Consider the following 20,482-nt stretch of genomic DNA (forward strand, 5'->3'; position numbering starts at 1 on the left):
CCCAGCCAGGCGTGGCTCAGTTGTTGAGCGTCAACCTATGAAGTTCGATTCTCAGTCAGGGCACATGCCTGGGTTGTGGACTGCATCCCCAGTGTGGGGAATGCAGGAGGCAGCTGATCAATGATTCTCTCTCATCACTGATGTTTCTATCTCTCACTCCCTCTCCCTTCCTCTCTGAAATCAATTAAAAAAAATGTTTAAGTACATTAATTAAACTCACCAATCAAAAGCCAGGAATTGGCTGAATGGATTTAAAAACACAATCTAGCCCTAATCGGTCTGGCTCAGTGGATAGATCGTCGGCCTGCGGACTCAAGGGTCCCAGGTTCGATTTTGGTCAAGAGCATGTACCTTGGTTGCAGGCACATCCCCAGTAGGGAGTGTGCAGGAGGCAGCTGATCAATGTTTCTCTCTCATCGATGTTTCTAACTCTCTATCCCTCTCCCTTTCTCTCTGTAAAAAAATCAATAAAATATATTAAAAATAAAAATAAAATAAAAACACAATCTAAGAAACACTGTTTAGACCCAAAGATTTTAAAAAGGGTTGAAAGTAAAAGGATGGAAAAAGATATTCCACACATATAACCACCAAAAGAGACCTGGAGTGGCAAAACTAATAACAGAGAAAATACACTTTAAGAAAAAAAGTTGTTACAAGAGACCGAAAAAAACCTGTAGTATAATAAGCTCAATCCAAAACCACCATACAGAATATCAATAAGGAACCAAGTATTTAAACAATGCTTTAGAGCAACATATATAACACAACATGCAACAAAAGCAGAATACACATTTTTCCAAATGTATGTGAAATATTCTCAAGGAATGACCACATGTTTGGTCACAAGACAACAAATTTTAAAAGACTGAACTCATATCAAGTATCTTTTACCACCAAAATGGAACAAAACTAGAAATCAATAGCAGAAAGAAAATTAGAACATTCACAGATATAAGGAAATTGAACACACTGTTAACCAATTAAATCTCAAAGTAAATTAGAATAGATCCTTAGGCAAATAAAAATGAAAACACAACATACCAAAAACTTATAAGATACAGCAAAATTGGTACTAAGAAGGAAATTTATAGCAATACTAATGCTAAAAATGAATAAAAAACTCAAATCAACCATTTAACATTACATCTTAAGAAACTAAAATGACAAGAAAAAACTACAACCAAAGTTAATAAAAGAAAGAAAATAATAAAGATTAGAGTATAAATTTAAAAATTGAGAAGGGAAAAAATTGATAAAACTAAGTTGGTCTTTTGGAAAACTGAAAAACTCTTAGCCAGAATAGGTAAGAAAAGAAAGAAGACTGAAATAAATAAAATTCAAAATGAATGAAAGGTCTAGACAAGACAATGGACTCAGTGAACTCTGTGCTCTCCTCCTCCCATAACATCAAAATTACAACTAAATTATAAACAAGCAACCTGGAGAACCATCTGAAGCCTAGTTGCACAGAAGTCCTAAATCTAAGGATATAAACAAGAAGCCATGTCAAGCCTGGTAGGAGAGGCAGAGCCACAAAACTGGTTGTCTCAACACCCCTGTGTGATGATTGAAGGGCAGCAATGAAGAATCCAAAGGATATCTCAGCTACAAAGGTCCTCCCTGAGGATCGAGGGGTTCCAGCTGCACACCATGCTACCCAGCCCAGAGCATCAGTGCTGGGAAGAGGAGCCCCAAAAACACCTATCTGTGAAAATGAGTGGGTATTCCATCCATTCAGGTGAGAAAAAACACCGCTGGAAAGCCAGATATCCTCTAAAAACAGCCCTCACACAGACTTGCTCACTCACAGGCACTCACTCTGGACTCTTAGAGGGATATACAGGAATAAACTAGCTCTCAGAGAGGCATATAGGAATAAAGTGACTTGTGTGTTTCAGGGCAATGATTGAAAGGACAGCTACCAGTCTGTATTGAGCCCTCCCCCTGCATGGCCAGTGGGTGGAAACCACGTTGAGCTCTCCCCCAACACAACTAAATCTGAATCTGCATTAGCCTGGTGATCTCTGTTCCCTCTACTCTGATGAATCCCTGAGACCCTGCCCCACCCAAGTTGCATACTGCCAGAAGCTACTTAACACACTGCGGACCAGTAGTTTTATTGCTAGCTTTACCCAGTGGCCAAATAAGTTTCTATTGAACAAGTACAAAAAAACGTTTTACATAAATGTTAAAGGCACACTTTAAAATTAAATAACCATTGCATTTTGAAGTTATTACATGTTCTTACAAGCTAATATCTTTATAAAATATGATACTGTGAAATATGAAGCGAGAATTCTCGTGATCCGCCGCAATGTGTTAAGCAACAGGCAGTCAACCTCAAACCCCACTGCAGTCTTTCTTAAAAATTCTCAAAGGGCCCTAACCGGTTTGGCTCAGTGGATAGAGCATCAGCCTGCAGACTGAAGGGTCCCAGGTTCGATTCCGGTCAAAGGTATGTACCTTGGTTGCGGACACATCACCAGTAGGGGGTGTGCAGGAGGCAGCTGATCGATGTTTCCTTCTCATCGATGTTTCTAACTCTCTATCCCTCTCCCTTCCTCTCTGCAAAAAATCAATAAAATATACTTTTAAATAAATAAATAAATAAATTCTCAAAGGTCAGTAGATGGCAGGTGGGTAGTGGCTAGCCTCAGGGTGCCCTGTGCCTTTTCCCGAGTAGCCCAAGAACCAGCACTGGCACCAAATCTGAATTTGTATAAATCTAGTGAAATTAACTCCCCACACCTTGGTGACTCACCAACACCCTGCCTCATCCAACTCACATACAGACCAAGTCCCTTTCAACAGGTGAGCCTTACTGGCAGCCAGCAGGTGGCAACAGGATTCAGGGTACCCTACGCCTTATCTTATGATGAACTGGCCCAGGCATAGTACTGGAGGCAATGAGACTTGGTTTGCACAGTGGCCCCTCTCACATACTTCTAAGTCCAGCACAGATCACTTTCTGTGAGTGCAGAATCATTCACAGAAAGCCGCTGACATGGGCCTTCACCAAAGCCCCTCCCAAGAGGCTCCAAACCAACACAGCTGATTCTGGCTTCAGAAGACAACAGAACACCACCCAATAAGCTCCACAAGTGGCACAACCAAAGAGTGGTCTCAACAGACACCAGAATCCATGGAGGCAAATCCCAGTGTGGGGTCAGCTCCCGCACAGCAACTCATGTGCTGTGGTCATGGCCAATTCTGACAACCAGTCAGTCAGCCTGAGGATCAATCCAACCTACTGATAAGCCAACAGCAATCCAGGCTCAACTGCAATAGGTGGGTAAACAAAACCCACACAAGGGACATTCCTGGAGCACTAGGCTCAGGTATCAGGAATAAAGCGCCACTGGGCTGCACAGGACACCTACTACATAAGGCCACCCTGCCCAGGCTGGGAGACATAGAACACCTACCTAATGCACAGAAACACAGAAACATAGACAAAATGAGGGAACAAAGAAACATGTCCGAAATGAAAGAACTAGACAAAACTCTAAAGAACTAATGAAATAGGAGCTCCAGTAGCGCAATCGGTTAGCGTGCGGTACTTATAAAGAACTAATGAAATAGAGGCAAGCAGTCTACCTGAAACACAGTTCAAAACCCTGGTTAGCCCTAGCCGGTTTGGCTCAGTGCATAGAGCGTCGGCCTATAGACTGAAGGGTCCTGGGTTTGATTCAGGCCAAGGGCACATGCCCAGGTTGCAGGTTCAATCCCCAGTAGGGGGCATGCAGGAGGCAGCCTATCAATGATATTCTCTCATCATTGATGTTTCTATCTCTCTCTCTCCCTCTCACTTCCTTTCTGAAATCAATAAAAAAATATATATATATATATAAAACACTGGTTATATATGATGCTCAAGGAACTTAGGGAGAACTTCAACAAAGAAATAGTAAGCATAAAAGGGAACATAGTATCCATAAAAAGAACCAGTCTGAAATAAAGAATACAATAAATGAAAGAAAGACTGCTCTAAAAGAAATTAAGGGCAGAGGATCCAATCAGCAGTAAAGGTGCAGAAAACACCCAAACAAAACAGAAAAAAAATTTTTAAAAATAAATATAGTTTAAGGGACCGCTGGTATAATATCAAGAGTAACAACATTTGTATCAGAGGGGTACCAGAAAGAGGAGAGGGAGCAAAAGACTACAAACTATTTGAATAAATAATGACTGGAAACTTCCCTAGGTTGGTGAATGGAAAGGACACCTGAGTCCAGGAAGAAGAGAGATTCCAAAACAAGATGAACCCAAAGAAGACCAAACTAAGACACATCTAATTGAAATGGTGAACGGAGGGTCTGGAGCAGCTGAAACCGGTTTGAGCGCAGCCGGGCGACGCTGCGGGCCACCTTGGGGAGCGCTGGCGAGGCGAGGACGCCCGGAGCCCGGCAGCTCGGCCGGCCCGCGGCACTCACTCTCGGGCGCGGCGGCGGCGGCACGGGCCCGGGAGCACATCCTCAAATAAATCCATCATAATGACACCTTCTCAGATTAACCTTTGAAATAAGAGGAACTCTGTTTCCAGGAGAAGTTTTTGCTATATGTGGAAGCTGTGATGCTGTGGGAAACTGGAATCCTCAAAATGCTGTGGCTCTCCTTCCAGAGAATGAGACAGATGAAAGCATGTTTTGGAAAGCAACCATTGTACTCAGTAGAGGAGAATCAGTTCAGTATCGCTACTTCAAAGGGTGCTTTTTAGAACCAAAGACTATCGGTGGTCCATGTCAAGTCATAGTTTACAAGTGGGAGACTCATCTACAACCACGATCAATAACCCCTTTAGAAAGTGAAATTATTATTGACAATGGACAATTTGGAATCCACAGTGGTGCTGAGAATTTGGATTCGGGATGGCTGACGTGTCAGACTGAAATAAGATTACGTTTGCATTATTCTGAAAAGCCTCCTGTCTCTATAACCAAGAAGAAATTTAAAAAATCTAGATTTAGAGTGAAGCTGACACTAGAGGGTCTGGAGGAAGATGATGATGATAGGGTGTCTCCCACTGTTCTTCACAAAATGTCCAATACCCTGGAGATATCCTTGATAAGCGACACTGAGTTCAAGTGCAAGCATTCACAGCCGGATTGTGGGTATGACTTACAGCCTGATCGTTGGACAGAATATAGCATACAGACAATAGAACCAGATAATTTGGAACTAATATTTGATTTTTTTGAGGAAGATCTCGGTGAACATGTAGTTCAGGGTGATACTCTTCCTAGACATGTGGGTACAGCATGCCTCTTATCATCTACCATTGATGAGAGTGGGAAAAGTGCTGGAGTCCTCACTCTTCCTATCATGAGCAGAAATTCCAGACAAACTATAGGCAAAGTAAGAGTTGACTATATAATTATTAAGCCATTACCGGGATACAGTTGTGACATGAAATCTTCATTTTCCAAGTATTGGAAGCCAAGAACACCATTGGATGTTGGACATCGAGGTGCGGGGAATTCTACAACAACTGCTAAGCTTGCTAAAGTTCAAAAAAATACTATTGCTTCTTTAAGAAATGCTGCTAATCATGGTGCAGCCTTTGTGGAATTTGATGTACATCTTTCAAAAGATTTTGTGCCTGTGGTGTATCATGACCTCACCTGTTGTTTGACTATGAAAAAGAAATTTGAGGCTGATCCGGTTGAATTATTTGAAATTACAGTAAAGGAATTAACATTTGACCAACTCCAGTTGTTAAAGCTTACTCATGTGACTGCACTAAAATCTAAAGATCTAAAAGAATCTGTGGTTGAAGAAGAAAATTCTTTATCTGATAATCAGCCATTTCCTTCTCTTAAGATGGTTTTAGAGTCGTTGCCAGAAGATGTAGGGTATAACATAGAAATAAAGTGGATCTGCCAACAAAGTGATGGAATTTGGGATGGTAACTTATCAACATATTTTGACATGAATCTGTTTTTGGATATCATTTTAAAAACTGTCTTAGAAAATTCTGGAAAGAGAAGAATAGTGTTTTCTTCATTTGATGCAGCTATCTGCACAATGGTTCGGCACAAGCAGAACAAATATCCCATATTATTTTTGACTCAAGGAAAGTCTAATATTTACCCTGAACTCATGGACCTCAGATCTCGGACAACTGCTATTGCAATGAGTTTTGCACAGTTTGAAAATCTACTGGGGATAAATGCACATACTGAACTGCTCAGAAACCCATCCTACATTGAAGAGGCAAAAGCTAAGGGACTAGTCATATTCTGCTGGGGTGATGATACCAACGACCCGGAAAACAGGAAGAAATTGAAGGAATTTGGAGTTAATGGTCTAATTTATGATAGGTATTTGTTTTTCATGAAAAACTTTCATGAACTGTTAGCAAAAAAGTAGCTTTCATTTTATAGCATAAATACTATTAAACTTAGTTAAAATTCAGTAGCTCAGCCTGAGGCTTATCTTAACATTTGTCAGTGGAATTTTTCATACTTTGGAAATCACGTGGTAAGCTTGTTCTGGTGACTGGGCTCTAAGTTACCTTGAGGGTGAGGCTGTCTGCCCCAGACCACTTCAGTCTACACCAGCTTTCTTAATGATCTTACCCAGTTCTGTGGCTTTTCATACCTTTATATATTCCTAAATTTTTATATCTCCAACTCAGATCTTTCCCTTGACCTCTATCTAAACTTTTTTTTATATATAAATATATTTTTATTGATTTGAGAGAGGAAGGGAGAGGGAGAAAGAGATACAAACATTAATGATGAGAATTATTGATCAGCTGCCTCCTGCATGCCCCCCACTGGAGATCTAGCCTGCAACCTGGGCATGTGCCCTGACCGGGAATGGAACTGTGACCTCCTGGTTCATAAGTCAACACTCAGTCACTGAGCCGTGTTGGTTGGCTCTCTTTACTTTTTTTTATCTAGCTATAGATTTAACCGATTTCAGTATAAATGACAACTCTGTCTTTCCAGTTTCTCAGGCCAAATCCTTGAAGTCCTTCATGATTCTGTTCTTTATCTCATATCCCAAATCCAGTCAAACAAAATCATGTTGATTCTATCTTCAAATATATCCTGAGTCTATCAACTCAAAAAAAAAAGAAATGGTGAACGGTAAAGTAAAAGAGATAAACTTAAAAGCAGTAAAAGAAAGGTACTTAGTTTCCTACAAGGAGGTTCCCCTAAGACTATTAGCATATTTCTCAACACAAACTTTTTAGGCCAGAAGGAATTAGAAAATATTCAAGGTAATGAAAAGAAAACACCTACAACCAAGATTACCAAACAAGGCTATCATTTAAAACTGAAAGAGAGAAAGAGCTTACTAGACAAGTAAAAGCTAAAGGAGTTCTTCACCACCAAGAAATGTTAATAGAACTTCGATAAGAAGGGGGAAAAAGAACATAAACATAAATTATAAAATGGAATAACTATGGGCCTATTAATCATCACTTTAAATGTAAATGGTTTAAATGTTCCCATCAAAAAACATAGGATGGCTGAATGGATGAAAAAACAAGAAGAGACCCACTAGAGATTCACAGACACACCGGATGAAACTAAAAAATGAAAAAGATGCTTCATGCAAATAGTACAAAAAAAACTGGGATAGCAATATCTTTATCAGACAAAATAGACTTTAAAACAAAGACTATTATAAAAGACAAAGAAGGACATCTCATAATGATAAAAAGATCAATCCAACAAGAGGCTATAGCTCTTATAAATATTTATGCATCCAATGAGGGAATACATAAAGCAACTATTGATGGACATAAAGGGAGAGATCCACAGTAATACAGTCACAGCAGGGAACTTTAGCTCTCCATTGACATCAATGGATAGGTCTTCCAGACAGAAAAATGAGGAATCAACAGTCTTAAATAATATGTTAAACCAAATAGGCTTGATGTTTTTAGAGCATTTCAACACAAAGCATAGATTATTTTCAACTACACATAAAACATTTCCCAGGATAGGCCACAGGTAAGGATAAAACACAAGTCTCAATAAATTTTGGAAGATTGAAATCACATCAAGTATCTTCTCCAAACACAATAATATGAAACTAGAAATCTATTAAAGGAAGAAAATTGAAAAACACACAAACACATGGAGTATAAATAACATGCTACTAAACAGTGAATTCAAGGAACAAATCAAATGATACCTTGAGACAAATGAAAATAAAATTTGACCTAAAATCTATCTGACACAGAGAAAGCTGTCCTAAAAGGGAAATTCATAGCAATACAGGCAACCTCAAGAAACAAGAAAAATCTCAAATTAAAAAATATCTAACCAATCGCCTAAAGGAACTAGAAAAATAACAAAGCCTACAGGGAATTGAAGAAAGGAAATAAAGAGTGGAACTAAACAAAAGAGTCTAAAAAACAATACATAAGATCAAAGAGAGCAAGAGCTAATTCTTTTGAAAATATAAGCAAAACGGATAAACCTTTAACCAAACTCATCAAGAAAAAAAGAGACAGGATCCAAGTAAATATAATCCTATCTAATAAAGAGGGAATATGCAAATTGACCACCACACCATAACAAGATGGCTGCGTCCACAGAGGAGGCCAAGTTCCCATAACGATCCTTAGCAAGCAATCAGCAGGGACCTGAGGCTGTGTGGCACTGGGCCGGGACAGGGGACCTGAGGCTGCACCCCCCCACCTGGTGGGACTTGACAGGGGACCTGAGGCCGCGCCCCCCACCCTGACGCCAGCCCAGGGGACCTCAAGCCATGCCCTCCGCCACAGCGCCGGGCCAGGGGACCTCAGGCTGCACCCCCACCCGGCAGGGCTTGATGGGGGACCTCAGGCCCCATCTCCCGCCCAGCGGAGCTTAACAGGGGACCTCAGGCTGCGCCCACTGCCCCGGCATCAGAACAGGGGACCTGAGGCCACAACCCCGCCATGTGGGGCTTGATGGGGACATCAGGCCACAACCCCCGCCCATGGGGCTTGACGGGGGACCTCAGGCCATGCCCCTCACCCGCGGGGATTGATGGGGGACCTCAAGGCACACCCCAGGCCCAGGCCCCGGCCCAGGCTGGGGAACCTCAGGCGGCACCCCCGCTCCAGCGCCGGGCTGGGGGATCTGAGGCTGCACCCCCCACCTGGCGGGGTTTGACAGGGGACCTCAGGCCGTGCCCCCTGGCCCAAGGTGCACCCCCCAGCCTGGGCCAGGGAATGTCAGGCCGCGCCCCTCACCCAGCGGGGCTTGATGGGGGTGGGGCCGGCTGGGTCTGGATCTGCACGATTTCAAGGCGCACATGGGTGGGCGGGGCCTTGACTCTGGTTCCCATGGCGTGCCCCAGACTCTGACAGGAGAAAGATTTTCATATACATTTTACTAATTTTCTTTCATCTCTGACACTTCTATATAGAGAAATGGCAAATAGCAATATTAAAATGTTTCCTCTAATTAATTCCCTTTTAACTAGTCAGAAATGAAAGAGGATAAGGGAGAACAAGTCACTATAGGAATAAAAAGGATTGTAAGAAAATACTATGAACAAGTATATGACAACAAAAAGATAATCTGGAATAAATGGATACATTCCTAGAAACATACAATGTTCTAAGACTGCATCAAAAAGAAACAGAAAATCTGAACAGAATGATTACTACCAACAAAATCGAATCAAAAAACTCCCAACAGTCCTAGCTGGTTTGGTTCAGTGGATAGAGTGTCGGCCTGCGGACTGAAGGGTCCTGGGTTAGATTCCAGTCAAGGGCACATGCCCCATTTGCAGGATCAATCCCCAGTGGGGGGCATGCAGGAGGCAGCCACACAATGATTCTCTCATCATTGATGTTTCTTTCCCTCTCTCCCCCTCTCCCTTCCTCTGAAATCAATAAAAATACACTAGAAAAAGAAACTCTTATACTAGATCGCTTCACATGTGAATTTTATCAAACATTCAAAGAACTAACACCTATATTTCTCAAACTATTTCAGAAACTTCAAAAAAAAGGAAAGGCTACCACATTGATTTTATGAGTCCAGCATTATCCTAATTCCAAAACCAGGCAAAGATATTACAAACATATACAATATTAAGCCAATATTCCTGATAAACTAATTGCAAAAATCCTCAAGAAAATATTAGCAAATCAAATTCAGCAATACATTAAAAAGATGATCAACTGGGGTTTATTCCTGGAATACAAGGTTGGTACAATATTTGCAAATCAATTCAGGTCATGCACCACATGAACAAAATAAAGGATAAAAGTCATATGATCATATCAATAGATGCAGGGAAAGCATTTGAAAAAAATCCAACATACTTTTATGATAAAATCTATCAGCAATGTGGGAATAGAAAGAAGGTACCTGAAAATAATAAAGGCCATATATGACAAACCCACAGCTAACATCATACTCAACAGGAAGAAACTAAAAGCATTTTCCTTAAGGTGCAAAAAAAGACAAAGATCTCCATTTTCACCACTTTATTCAACATAGTATTGGAAGTCCTAGCCACAGCAACCAGACGATAAAATCAAATAAATGGAATCCCAATTGGAAAGAAAGAAATGAAATTGTCACTATTTGCAGATGACATGGTACTGTATGTAAAGAGACCTAGCCCTAGCCGGTTTGGCTCAGTGGATGGAGCATTGGCCTGTGGACTAAAGGGTCCCAGGTTCGATTCCAGTCAAGGGCATATACCTTGGTTGCAAACACATCCCCAGTAGGGGGGGTGCAGCGGGCAGCTGATCGATGTTTCTTTCTCATCGATGTTTCTAACTCTCTATTCCTCTCCCTTCCTCGCTGTAAAAAATCAATAAAATATATTTTTTAAAAAAAGAGAGACCTAAAGATTTGACCAAAAAAACTCTTAGGATTGATAAATGAGTTCAGTAAGGTAGCAGGATAAAAAGTTAATATTCAGAAATTAGTTGCATTTTATACACCAGTAATGAACAATCAGAAAGAAATTAAGAAAATAATGACATTGGAGAGACAAAATGGCGATCAAATAGATGGATGTGTACAAAGCCTTGTCCCGGAGCAAACAGAACAAGTAACTAAATTGAATAACATCCACCCTGAACTGGTGAAGTAGACACAGCTGGTGAGAAAATTCACAGCCAGGAGGACACCTGGAGAATGGTAGAATCAGGGATCTGGGCTGGAGAGAACTGGGAGACCTCTGAGCCCAGAGGACCAGAGGAAAACCGCAGGGCACCGAGGCCGCATCCCTTGGGACAGGCAAAGCGTCTGACTGTGGAAAGGAGGTCCACAGGAATGCTGGTGGTAGGGAATTCTGGATCTGGGTCCACAGTCACAAGACACTGAGTCCAGAGGGAGCATTTTGGACGGCTGCCCAGGCCACAACGTGCCAGGGAGAGAGCGGCTCACAGTGGTGCAGCTCTTTCCCCTTTTTGGTCTTTGCTTTTGTTCACTGAACCTAGTTCATAGGACCTTTCAGATACGAACATTCACCCGTGGCTGAGGTGCAGGTGGAGGTGTGGACTTGTGGAGTCTGGGGAGAGGCTGGGGAGAGGAGAGGGTCTGGGAGAGGTAGACGCAAGTCTGTCGCTGAGTCATACCTGACTTGCGGGACATAGGAAGCCATTTTCTCCTGGAGAGATAGCCCCTCCCTGCAGTCTTCAGGCAACCAATACATCCACACCCAGACTACACCCTGAATGGCACAAAGGATACCAAAAAAAATCTGAATAGTCCCTAAGAGTCCACAGGGACTGGCCTAAAGAGAGGCCTTCAGTCCCAGAAACAGGAAACTGAGAAGGCACAAGTATAGAAGAGTGGGACCTTAAAGCAGCCAAATGAACCACACTTCACTTTTTCATTTTTATTTTTATTTTATTTTGTTATTATTTTGTGATCTTTTTTCTTTTTTATTTTCCATTTTTCATTTGTGTCTTTATTTCCTATTTCTTTTCACATTATTATTCCATCATTCTAATTTATTTAATTTTTAACCTATTAGTCAATTTTTTTTAATTTTTTATTCTCTTTCTCTTTGTTCTTCTCCAATCATCCTCTCTCTACTTCCTCAACTGAGGTCCTCCCCATATCCATCCAATTCTTATCCTTACTTTCTGAATATAATATTCTGCCCCCACCCTCTTTACTGGGTATTTGGGGTTTGTATGCTTTGGTTTTTCTGTTTGTTCTATGGTGTTTTCTCCCCATATATATTTTTTCCCCTTTTCTTCCTTTTTCTTATTTTTCTTTTCTCTCATACCATTTTTTTCTCCTTGATATCATATATGCTCTCTTTTCTCTCCCCTAATTCTCTTCTCTCTGGTGGTCACTTATATTGGGGTTATCAGTATCATAAGTACATTGATATTTTGTTCCCTTTGTGTCGTGTCTTGTCAAGGTGAATTTTATCCTGTTTGGTCAATGTCCTAGAGAGCGAGTCACATAAGCAGACACCCGAAGAGGAGACTCCATCCACGAACAGGTCAATAACACTCCAGACCCAACTACAGACGAAGGAAGAAGGCAGCAGTGAGGGAGATACCGTGAGTGGGGGAACAAAAGAGTGTGTGGTTGTGTGCAGTGTGTGTGTGTGTGTCTGTGTGTCATAGTTAGATCCCACAGGACATTCGGGGGCAGGCTAACCAGGCTAGCCTAACCAGGCAGCCTCTGCTACTTTGCAAACAGTACCAGAGCAGCCAGCTCTTCCACAGAGGCCTCACCTTTTTGAAGGGGAGAGCTGCTGTGACTGGGAGCCCAGCCTCATCTCCACCAAGGGTGCCCTCAGATAACACCCAAGACTCTACATCCACCCTCGCCAAGGACCTGCTGGCTCAGCTGCAGACCCACAGTCACCGAGACTCCATCCACCCTGGGTGCAGGCTCCTGTGAGTTCCGAAGAATGCTCTCCTCTGACCAGCAAAACACTTCAGCCCAGGGCACTGCGAACATGTGAGCAGGAGCCACGTGAGCAGCCCGCCCCCGTCTGAGGAGTGGCAGCTGTGCAAGTGGCCCTCCCATGGTTCAAGGAACAGCAGCCTCGTGTGCAGTTCAGTCCCGACCAAGGAGCAGCAGCTCTGTGACTGGCCCACACACTATTGAGGAGCAGCAGCCATGGGAGCAGCCTGCCCCCATCCAAGGAACAACACCGTAAGCAGCCTGCCCACATCCGAGGAGCAGCAGCTGTGCAAGCAGCCCACCCCCATACAAGGAACAGCAGCCCTGCGAGCAATCTGCCACTGTCCAAGGAGCAGCAGCCTGACGAGCAGCCCATGACCGTCAGAGAAGCACAGCCCCCACGAGCAGGCCGCCCCCATCTGAGGAGCAGCAGCACGCAAGCAGCTCATCCCGGTTCTAGGAACAACAGCCATGCGAGCAGCCAGATCCCATCCGAGGAACAGCAGCCCCGTGAACAGCCCGCCCCTGCCCGAGGACCAACAGCCGCAAGAGCAGGCCGCCACTGTCCAAAGAGCAGGAGCCTCATAAGCAGCCCGCCCCGTCTGAGGAGCAGCAGCTGCACGAGCAGCCTGCCACTGCCAGCCAGAGGAGCCACCACCATTGTGAACAATGCCAATCAGAGGAGCCGCTGCCAACAGAGGAGCAGCCGCTGCCACGACCCGCCGAGTAGCAGCCGACGTGCAAAGAGCCAATGGCATGTGTGGAACAACCCCTGCACAACTCAACACCTAGATCCTTCGGTGAGAGCAAAATGGGTAGACAAATTAAACCTCAAAGGAAAGAAAAGGAGGAATTCCCAAAAAAGCAGCTAAGTGAAACAGAAGCATACAGATATCAGAAAAAGAATCCTATATAATAAAAGGGTAATATGTAAATTGACCCTAACAGCAGAACGACTGGGAATGACTGGTCACTATGACACACACTGACCACCAGGGGGCAGACGCTCAATGCAGGAGCTGCCCCCTGGTGGTCAGTGCGCTCCCACAGGGGGACCTCTGCTCAGCCACAAGCCAGGCTGATGGCTGCCAGTACAGCAGTGGTGGTGGGAGCCTCTCCCGCCTCCTCAGCAGCGCTAAGGATGTCTGACTGCAGCTTAGGCCTGCTCCCCGCTGGCAACTGGACATCCCCTGAGGGCTCCCGGGCTGCCAGAGGGATGTCTGATTGCCAGCTTAGGCCCAATCCCCAGGGGAGCAGGCCTAAGCCAGCAGGTGGTCATCCCCCGAGGGGTCCCAGACAGTGAGAGGGCACAGGCCGGGCTGAGGGACACCACCCCCTGAGTGCACAAATTTTTGTGCACCGTGCCTCTAGTTCAGAATAAAACTCATACAGTTCATAAACCTGATGGATGAAAAAAATCAACAACTTATGTAACAAGACGAAATAAAGAGTGATATAGCTGCAATAAAAAACACCATGAAAAGTTTCAACAGTAGACTAAGAGAAGCGGAGGACTGAATTAGCAAATCAGAAGACAGGGAAGAAAAACACACCCAATCTGAACTGCAACTGGAGAAAAAAATTAAAAGACAGGAGGAGAGCCTAAGGGACAACAAGAAATGAAGCAACATAAGAATAATAGGGGTGCCAGAACAAAAGGAAGAGGAACAAGGCTTAGAAAACCTATTCTAAGAAATAATCTCAGAAAACTTCCCTGATGTAGGGAAGAAAAAAAGTCACACAAGCACAGAGAGTCCCAAACAAGATGAACACGGAAATGAATACATGTAATAACTACGATGGCAAATGTTCAAGACAAAGAGAGAATCTTCAAGGCTACAAGAGAGAAACAGAAAGTTACATACAAGGGATCTCCCATTAGATTATCAAATCATTTCTCAACAGAAACACAAAAGGCCAGGAAAGAATGGAAGGAAATTTACAAAGTAAAGCATAGCAAGGGACTGAATCCAAGAATACTCTATCCAGCGAGCTTGTCATTCAAATTTGAAGGGGAAATAAGGAGCTTCACAGACCAAAAAAAAAGAGGCTAAGGGAGTTTATCACTACCAAGCCAGCAATGCAAGAAATGCTAAAGGGCCCTGACTGGTTTGGCTCAGTGGATAAAGTGTCGGCCTGCAGACTCAAGGGTCCCAGGTTCGATTCCACTCAAGGGCATGTACCTTGGTTGCGGGCACATCCCCGGTGGGTAGTGTGCAGGAGGCAGCTGATTGGTGTTTCTCTCTCATCGATATTTCTAACTCTCTATCTCTCTCTCTTCCTCTCTATAAAAAATCAATAAAATATATTTTAAAAAAAGAAAAGAAATGCTAAAGGGACTGGTGAAAAAAAGATGAAATAAAAAAAGAAGGAACACAGGCACAAAAAAAAATGGCTACAAACAAGTACCTATCAATAATAACTTTAAACATACATGGACTAAATGCTCCAATCAAAAGGCATCAAGTGGCTGAATGGATAAAAAAAAAAAAAACATTACCCATATATATGCTGTCTACAAGAGACCCACCACACAACGAGGGACTCACCTGGACTGAAAGTGAAGGGGTGGAAAAATATCTCTCAGGCAAATGGAAATTTAAAAAAGAGCTGGGGTAGCAATACTTATATCTGACAAAATAGACCTCAAAGTGAAGGCTATAACAAGAGATAAGGAAGTACACTTCATAATACTAAAGGGATCAATACAGCAAGAGGATATAACTCTGATAAACATAAATGCACCCAATGCAGGAGCACCCAAATACATTAAAAAACTCCTGGAAGATATCAAGGGAGAGATCAACAATAACCATAGAATCATTGAAGGGGACTTTGATGCCTAGAAAAAGGGACTGACATCTCTGGATAAATGCTCTAGCCAATAAAATCAGCAAAGAAACAACAATCCTAAATGACTCCCTAGATCAGATGGACTTAACTGACATCTTCAGAACATTCCACCCCAAAACCACAGAATATACAGTCTTCTCAAGTGCACATGGGACATTTTCAAAGATAGACCACATATTGGGTCACAAGCAAAGTCTATCCAAATTCAAAAAGATTGAAATAATATCAAGCATCTTCTCAGATCACAATGGCATAATATTAGAAATAAACTACAATAAAAACAATCAAAAAAATTCAAACACTTGGAAGCTGAATAGCATGCTATTAAACAATGATTGGGTTACCAAAGAGATCAAAGAAGAAATCAAAAACATCCAGGAAACGAATGACAGTGAAAACACAACAATCCAAAATCTATGGGACACAATGAAAGCATTCATTCCTGAGAGGGAAGTTTATAGCTCTACAGGCCTACCTCAAAAAACACTAAAAAATGGTAGTAAATAATCTAACTCGGTAATTTAAAGGATTAGAAAGAGAGCAACAAGAGAAGCCCAAAGTGAGCAGAAGGAAAGAGATAATAAAGATCAGAGCAGAAATAAATGACATAGAGACAAAAAAATACAATGATCAATGAAACCAAGTTAAAATGATAAACAACATTGCTTCTTTGAAAGGATAAACAAGATTGATGAACCGCTAACCAGACTACCAAGAAGCAAAGAGAGAGGACGCAAATAAACAAAATCAGAAATGAAAGAGGCGAAATAACAACAGAACCCACAGAAATACAAAGGACTATTTAAAGAACACTATGAACAACTCTATTCCAACAAACTAGACAACCTAGAGCAGGGGTGGGCAACCTTGTTGTGAGTGCGTGCCAAAACCAGCAAAAGCTCTGACTCAAAATTCTCCTGCGTGCCAGCCCTAATTTTTTGAGAACATGTTACGCCTACTTGATATCTCTTAAGGTGTACATATGTGAAGAACCTTGAAGAAATAATAAAATTAATTCGAGCGACAAAAACACAGTATATGATGATGAAAAATACATTTATTTTTTAATGTATACATGTACACTGATAGTCCAACAGAAAACTTTATGGCTCCGTTTGATATTATCAGTGGGACTTTTGCTGCTGTATCACTGATGACAGAGATTTTACATCAGGTTTATATTTCGTGACCTTCAGAGATATGTACGAGCTACTACTTTCTTCCGTCAAGCTATTCCTATTCCGAGACTTAACAAAATTCATCACTGAGAACAAAGATTCACAAGCGTATGTGGATGAAACCAAAACCCTGGTCAGATCTAAGGAAGGCAGGGAGAGTTAAGGCAGAGGCATAGAAATTGCTCTTCCCTTCTCTCGTCAATCCATGTCTATGGTCTTTAAGAAAACTTGCTATGTAAAATTATTTCTTTATCTAAGATGCACCTACAATGAATTTATCTGAAAAATTAAAAAGTCAATATTAAGAAAAAAATTGTAAATGGAAGATTATAAGAGAGGATTTTGCATGCCAGCAAAAGTTACTGGCGTGCCGTATTTGCCACGCGTGCCAGAAGTTGCCCACCCCAGACCTAGAGGAAATGGACATATTCCTAGAAAAAATACAACCTCCCAAAACTAAATCAGAAAGAATCTAAAAATCTCAATAGGCTGATAACTCTGGAAGAAATTGAAGCAGTCATCAAAAAAGATTCCAGCAAACAAAAGCCCGGGCCCAGATAGCTTCACAGGGGAGTTTTACCAAACATTCAAGGAAGAATTAAAACCCATCCTCCTCAGACTATTCCTAAAAATTCAAGAGAAAGGAACACTTCCAAGCTCATTCTATAAAGCCAGCATCACCCTAATGCCAAAACCATATAAAGACAACACAACAAAAGAGAATTACAGGCCAATATCCCTCATGAACATAGATACCAAAATCCTCAACAACATTCCAGCAAATTGGATCCAGCATTACACCAGAAAGATCATATACCATAACCAAGTAAGATCTATCCCAGGGATGCAAGGATGGCACAATATCCGCAAAGCAATAAACATGATACATCACATAAACAAATTGAGAAATAAAAATCACATAGTCATACCAATTGATGCAGAAAAAGCATTTCACAAAATCTAACACACTTTCCTGATAAAAACCCTCAGGAAAATGGGAATAGAGAGATAATACCTCAACATAATAAAAGCCTTAAATGACAAACCTACAGCCAACATCATACCCAATGGGCAAAATCTAAAACCATTTCACCTAAGAACAGGAACGAGACAGGGATGCCCACTTTCACCACTCCTGTTCAACATAGTTCTGAAGTGCTAGCCATAGCAATTAAACAAAAAGAAGAAATAAAAGGTATCCAAATTGGAAAAGAAGAAGTAAAACTGTCATTATTCGCAGATGACATGACACTGTACATAGAAAACTCTAAAGACTCCATCAAAATATTATTAGACTTAATAAACGAATTCAGCAATGTAGCAGGACACAAAATTAACGCCAAGAAATCTATGGCATTTCTATACACCAATAGTGAACTTACAGAAAGAGAGACTAAACAAAAAACAATCCCATTTACCATCGCACCAAAAAAATTAAGATATCTAGGAATAAACCTAACTAAAGAGGTAAAAGACCTATACTCGGAAAACTACAGAACATTGAAAAAAGAGACAGAGAGAGACATAAACAGATGGAAAAACATACCATGTTCATGGATTGGTAGAATCAACATCATTAAAATGTCCATACTACCCAAAGCAATCTATAGATTCAATGCACTCCCCATTAAAATACCAACAGCATATTTCACAGACCTAGAACGAACTCTCCAAAAATTCATCCAGAATTAAAAAAAGAACCCGAATAGCTGCAGCAATACTGAGAAAGAAAAACAAAGTAAGGGATCTCAATACCAGATATCAAGCTGTATTACAAAACCACTTTTCTCAAAACTGCCTGGTACAGTGGGGCCTTGACTTACGAGTGTCCCGACTAACGAGTTTTTCGAGATACGAGCTGTCTCTCGGCCAATTTTTTGCTTTGAGTTGCAAGGTAAAATTCGGGTTACGAGCCAGCTTCAGATACCCCACCACTAGTTGGCACAGCAAATGTCACAGTGAACACCACATCAGCCCAGCATCACGTGTCTCACTCATTCACTTTTTGATTTGACATACAAGTTATTTGGGTTACGAGCTCCGTCACGGAACGAATTAAACTCGTAAGTCAAGGCCCCACTCTACTGACATAACAACAGGCATATAGATCAATGGAACAGAATAGAGAACCCAGAAATAGACCCAAACCACTATGCTCAATTAATATTTGACAAAGGACGCAAGAACATACAATGGAGTCAAGACAGTCTTTTCAATAAATGGTGTTGGGAAAATTGGCCAGATACACGCAAAAAAATGAAACTAGACCACCAACTTATACCATTCACAAAAATAAACTCAAAATGGATAAAGGACTTAAACATAAGATGGGAAACCATAAAAATATTAGAGGAATCCACAGGCAGCAAAATCTCAGACATAGGCCAAAGCAATTTCTTCACTGATAGTTCCTAGGGCAATGGAAACTAAAGAGAAAATAAACAAATGGGACTACATCAAAATAAAAAGCTTTTGTACAGCAAAAGAAACCATCAACGCCGAAACCGGTTTGGCTCAGTGGATAGAGCGTCGGCCTGCAGACTGAAAGGTCCCAGGTTCGATTCCGGTCAAGGGCATGTACCTGGGTTGCGGGCACATCCCCAGTGGGAGATGTGCAGGAGGCAGCTGATCGATGTTTCTCTCTCATCGATGTTTCTAACTCTCTATCTCTCTCCCTTCCTCTCTGTAAAAAATCAATAAAATATATTTTTAAAAAAAAAAAAAAAAAGAAAGAAACCATCAACAAAACAACAAGGAAGCCCACTGCATGGGAGAACATATTTGCCAATGTTATCTCTGATAAGGGTTTAATCTCCAACATTTACAGGGAACTCATACAATTTAACAAAAGGAAGATAAACAACCCAATCAAAAAATGGGCAACGGACCTAAATAGATACTTTTCGGACCTAAATAAATATTTTTCTAAAGAAGACATAAGGAAGGCCAAGAGACATATGAAAACATGCTCAAAGTCACTAATCATCCGAGATGCAAATCAAAACAATGTGGTAGCATCTCCCACCTGTCAGAATGGCTATCATCAACAAACAACAGGTGCTGGCGAGGATATGGAGAAAAAGGAACCCTCATGGACTGCTGGTGGGAATGCACACTGGTGCAGCCACTATGGAGAATAGTATGAAGTTCCCTCAAAAAAACAAAAATGGAACTCCCATTTGACCCAGTGATCCCACTTCTAGGAATATATCCCAAGAAACTAAAAACATCAATCAGAAAATATACACCCCTATGTTCATAGCAGCACTATTTATCATAGCTAAGATTTGAAAACAGTCTAAGTGCCCATCAGCAGATGAGTGAATTAAAAAACTGTGGTACATCTACACAATGGAATACTACACTGTGGTGAAAAAGAAGGAATTCTTACCATTTGCAACAGCATGGATGGAACTGGAGAGCATTATGCTAAGCGAAATAAGCCAGCCAGAGAAAGATAACTATCACATGATCTCACTCATTTATGGAATATAATGAACAACATAAACTGATGAACAAAAACAGATCCAGAGACAGAGAAGCATCAATCAGCCCGTCAAACCTCAGAGGGAAGGTCGGGGAGGGTGGGGGTACGGGGGGAGA

At 41.7% G+C, this 20,482-nt stretch overlaps 2 protein-coding genes across 2 annotated transcripts in view; one reads left to right on the forward strand and one right to left on the reverse strand.

Annotated features, from left to right (window-relative positions):
* Positions 1 to 20,482, reverse strand: part of ABCB7 (ATP binding cassette subfamily B member 7) — a 202,958-nt gene that overhangs the window by 162,789 nt on the left and 19,687 nt on the right. The window lies entirely within an intron of this gene.
* On the forward strand, positions 4,501 to 6,420 carry LOC118654251 (glycerophosphocholine phosphodiesterase GPCPD1-like; the record flags this gene model as incomplete). Its single annotated transcript, XM_036305589.1, has 1 exon — positions 4,501 to 6,420. A coding segment is annotated over one exon (1,872 nt), but the record flags the coding sequence as incomplete, so codon positions are not given.

Source organism: Myotis myotis, unplaced genomic scaffold (assembly GCF_014108235.1).
Source record: "Myotis myotis isolate mMyoMyo1 unplaced genomic scaffold, mMyoMyo1.p scaffold_m19_p_4, whole genome shotgun sequence".
Classification (NCBI taxonomy): domain Eukaryota; kingdom Metazoa; phylum Chordata; class Mammalia; order Chiroptera; family Vespertilionidae; genus Myotis; species Myotis myotis.